This window comes from Momordica charantia, assembly GCF_013281855.1.
Source record: "Momordica charantia cultivar OHB3-1 chromosome 1 unlocalized genomic scaffold, Mcharantia_2.0 BLBB01000001.1, whole genome shotgun sequence".
NCBI lineage: Eukaryota > Viridiplantae > Streptophyta > Magnoliopsida > Cucurbitales > Cucurbitaceae > Momordica > Momordica charantia.
In genome coordinates this window covers 12,052,262-12,056,900 of record NW_028275157.1, presented here as the reverse complement: position 1 = coordinate 12,056,900, position 4,639 = coordinate 12,052,262, and the positions used below count along the sequence as shown (strand labels likewise).

General features: G+C 41.3%; 1 protein-coding gene across 1 annotated transcript; it reads left to right on the top strand.

The window, feature by feature from the left end:
* The first annotated feature begins 1,307 nt into the window (after nucleotides 1-1,307).
* Nucleotides 1,308-4,135, top strand: LOC111021325 (putative auxin efflux carrier component 1b). Its single transcript, XM_088122903.1, is given in 7 exon segments — nucleotides 1,308-2,668; nucleotides 2,886-3,168; nucleotides 3,249-3,334; nucleotides 3,425-3,582; nucleotides 3,662-3,738; nucleotides 3,836-3,872; nucleotides 3,874-4,135. Coding segments are annotated over 7 exon segments (1,794 nt in total). The 5' UTR covers nucleotides 1,308-1,545; the 3' UTR covers nucleotides 3,904-4,135.
* The last annotated feature ends 504 nt before the right edge of the window (nucleotides 4,136-4,639 follow it).

Genomic DNA, 4,639 nt, shown 5'->3' with positions numbered 1-4,639 from the left:
ACAAAAATAAAACCAAACAATTGTACAATATCAACCCATAAATTGGTATTTGCTCCGCGATAAAAAGATTTTTCTTTTCTTTTTTTGTGTGTGGACCAGGGTTCAAAATGTCGAGAGACATATTAACATGTCGTCATATTGATATAGGGGAGAAAAGTCGATTTTCCCCCATGTCGTCGACATGTCGAAATGTCGACACGTCTTTTTTTTTGTTTTTCTTCTTTTAAGGTTATTTTATTTTCATCATCTTCCTACTATGCTACTATAGTCTATAATTTCTCGCAACCTCGATGATTGTAATCTTGGTCTGTTCAATGAAACATTCGAATTTTAATATTGTATAAAGTATAACTAATAAGATTTGGAATTTGCTTTATTGATAGTTTCTAATCCAATCTAATCCTTAATTACACAATCGAAAAATATATGTGAAATATTGACATATATAAGATTGAAATAATCTTAGAATTTTTAAAAAATAAAATATTATTATATACAAATAGTGGTGAGACATGAAGTAGAATAAGTAACTTAATTAATACCAAAAAGATGATATCGGAGGATCTAGTGCACTATCTTGATAACTTTGATATAAATTACAATAGTTCTCATCGGTCATCATAGACTGGAAGTTTTGAAGGTGGTTGCTCAAATTAGAATATGAAGTATATATGGATCTCATTGGTAGATAATTTGAATGAATGACACAATCACGAGGTTGAAATGTTTAAAAATTGTGTAAATTTGATGGAAAGTTGGATCGATGATTGAAGGAGAAGTAGGTAAAAAGTAAACCGGTACGAGTTAACTAGAATTTAGAAATGTATTTGGAAACCGGTAATTATCTCATTTCCAAATGAATCATATTATGAAAAATACTAAAGTAGTCAAAAGTTTACAATTAAAGTTTAATTTACATATTCAAATAATTTTCATCAATCTTGGAAAAAATCTATTTTCGATATTTCCATCGACATCCACATTTTCATAATTAAAATGGTCATATTCTTACATTATGGTTAAAGGGGATCAATATTCAAGTTTTATTTGTTAATTCAAAAAATTTCCACAATTTTCATTATTTTTTCTGAAATATCCATCGATATCGACATGTCCGTAAAATTGAAATCTCTACATTTTCATCGATATCTGACATTTTGAACACTGGCGTGGACAAACATTCGTTTTGATTATTAAATGGTAGGATTAAGACCAAAATTAAACCATCCCCTCCATAAAATCACCACCAAACAAACAAACATATATATATATATATATATATATTCATATATGAAGAGAGAGAAGAGAGATAAAAAGAGAGACAGCATAATGTCCTAAAGAATCTGATGAAGCCCCTGAACTCTCACTTTCCCGGTGGTCTCTCAGAATCCACTTTTCCAATCTCTCTCTCTTCCATTTCGATTCTGAAAAAGCTTCCCACAAAAAAAGCACAAAAAACCCTCATCTTTTTCCCCTCTGTCCGCCATTAACGCCGCCCATAAATACCTCCAAAAACAGAGCCAAAAACAGAGCAAAATCACCACCATGATCTCTGTTTCCGACCTCTACCATGTCCTCTCCGCCGTCGTCCCCTTGTACGTGGCCATGCTCCTCGCCTACGCCTCCGTGAAGTGGTGGAAAATCTTCTCCCCGGACCAATGCTCCGGCATCAACCGCTTCGTGGCCCTCTTCGCCGTCCCCCTCCTCTCCTTCCACTTCATCTCCACCAACAACCCCTTCTCCATGAACCTCCGCTTCATCGCCGCCGACACCCTCCAGAAGCTCATCGTCCTCGCCGCCCTCGCCGTCTGGTCCCGCCTCGCCGCCGCCGGCTCCCTCGACTGGTCCATCACTCTCTTCTCCCTCTCCACTCTCCCCAACACTCTCGTCATGGGCATTCCCCTGCTCCGCGGCATGTACGGCGACGCCTCCGGCACCCTCATGGTCCAGATCGTCGTCCTCCAGTGCATCATCTGGTACACTTTGATGCTGTTTCTGTTCGAATACAGAGGCGCAAGGCTGCTGATTGCGGAGCAGTTTCCCGACACTGCAGGGGAGATTGTTTCCTTCAGAGTGGATTCGGATGTTCTGTCCCTCGACGGGAAGGAGCCGCTGCAGACGGACGCGGAGATTGGGGAAGATGGGAAGCTCAGGGTCGTGGTCAGGAAGTCGGCGAGCTCGCGGTCGGAGATTTTTTCGCGGCGGTCGCACGGCGGCGGGGGAGGGGTTGGGATTGCTCTGACCCCGCGGCCGTCGAATTTGACGAATGCGGAGATTTATTCGCTGCAGTCGTCGAGGAATCCGACGCCGAGGGGGTCCAGTTTTAATCACTCGGATTTCTTTCTCGGAAATGGGAGTCCGAGGCATTCTAATTTTGGGAATTTTGATGAGGAGAGCGGCGGCGGCGGCGGCGGCGGAGGAGGAGGGTTTAAGGGGAGGAGTAATGGGGGTTTTGCCGGCGTTAATGGGTATCCGGCGCCGACGAACGGCGGGCTTTTCTCGCCGGTGACCGGACCGGCGGCGAAGCGGCGGGGTAATGCCGGAGATGGGGGTAAGGATTTGCATATGTTTGTTTGGAGTTCCAGTGCTTCGCCGGTTTCCGAGGGCGGAATCAACGTTTTCCGGACTGCGGATTACGACGCCGGCGCCGGCGGAGTCAATCAGAAAGGTGAGATTTTTTTTAGGAAAATTTTGTCGTTTGGAAGATTTGGTTTTTTGGGTTTATTGGAATGGGACTGTTTGTTTCTGGGTGTTTTTTCTTTTCTTGGATTTTTGTACCTTTTTCAAGTGGGTCACCAAACACAAAATTTCTCTCTTTTTCTTTCAATTTTGCCCTTTTTATCTAAAGGAGTCTTCTTTATGAAGTTTTTTGCTGAAATTTTTAGACTTCGATGAGTTTGGTCGGGATGAGTTCAGCTTTGGGAACAGATCCGCCGTGAATGGCGGAGGACATGACGGCGGTCCGGTGCTGTCGAAGCTCGGATCGAGCTCTACTGCCGAGCTGCACCCGAAAACCGCCGAGGACCAGGCGGATTCTAAACCAACCACCATGCCGCCGGCGAGTGTGATGACAAGATTGATTTTGATTATGGTTTGGAGGAAACTCATTAGAAATCCCAATACTTATTCTAGCTTGATTGGCCTCGCTTGGTCTTTGATCTCATTTAGGTACCAAAAAAAGTTCAAAAAATTTGCTTTTGAGAATTGGGATTGTTTTGAGTTCTAACGAATATGGTCTTTTTTTGTAGGTGGAACATTGTGATGCCGGCCATTGTTGCCCGATCGATCGCCATTTTGTCGGATGCCGGGCTTGGGATGGCCATGTTCAGTCTCGGTACCGTCTCTTCCCTCCAAAAACCATTTCGAAAAGAATAGTAGGAAACTGTTTTTGATCAAGACGAGTGTTTCTTTCCTTTTGGTGTAGGGTTGTTCATGGCCTTGCAGCCTAGGATCATTGCCTGTGGAAACACCATCGCTTCGTTCGCCATGGCGGTTCGGTTCATCACCGGTCCGGCCGTGATGGCAGCCGCCTCCGTTGCGGTTGGACTGAGAGGAGCTCTGCTGCACATTGCCATAGTTCAGGTGAAGCAAAATAAAACCATCATACAAGATTTGAAACATAAGAGGAAATTAATGTTGTTTCGTTAAATTTGTATTGTAGGCTGCTCTCCCTCAAGGGATTGTCCCTTTTGTGTTTGCCAAGGAGTACAATGTCCATCCCGACATTTTAAGCACAGGGTTCGACCTCGATCTCGATCTCGATCCCGTCCTACCAACAACGATAATCCCGATCCTTTATTCGTCGTCCTTACCTTTTTTTTTTTTTTTTTTGCAGAGTTATATTTGGGATGCTGATAGCTCTACCAATAACTTTTGGTTTATTACATCTTGTTGGGACTTTGAAGCTGCAACAATGGAGGGACAAGATTGGGGTCTCTCTTTCTCTCTCTAGAAACATATTTTTCTCTAACAAAAGGAGGAGATTTATTGATGGGAGAGAGAGAAGATGAGAGGTGGTCAGTCATGGAGGATTGAGCTTTTTTTTGTTGTAATTTTTTGGCCTCTTTTTTGTGCTCTCTATTTCTTTTGTTCTTTTGATGGGAAGTAAATGAAAAGCCTTTTCAGATTGCCTCAACTACCCACCTCCCCCCTTTAAATTAATTAAAAGTTGAAAATTATTATGATAATAATAACAATAATAATATTAATGAAATGTCTTTCAACATGAAGAGGAAAAAAAATTCAAAGAAATGCATAAATGGTGGTGTAATTAGCAGCAGCAGTGATTTTTTTAAAAACAATTTTTTTTTCTTTTTCCTTCTCTTTGATTGGTTGAGCATTTGATTAATTGTGATGATCATACCAATTTATTTGAATTATTTTGAACTGCTCCTAATGTTTCTAATGTTAATCGTATTGTAATTGCATATGATTTAGAGAGAATTGTCAACAAACATGACTTAACCGATTAAGGCATAGAATTTAAACGAGCAAATTGGTAGGCTCCTTTATAATTGAGTTTTAACGATATTGTTTCTTTTCTATTCAAACTATTATTATGTCCCTAATCATTACATGATTTAGAAAGTTCTTTCCCTAAAAATACAAAAGAACTATTAGAATAGACTCGCCAATGACA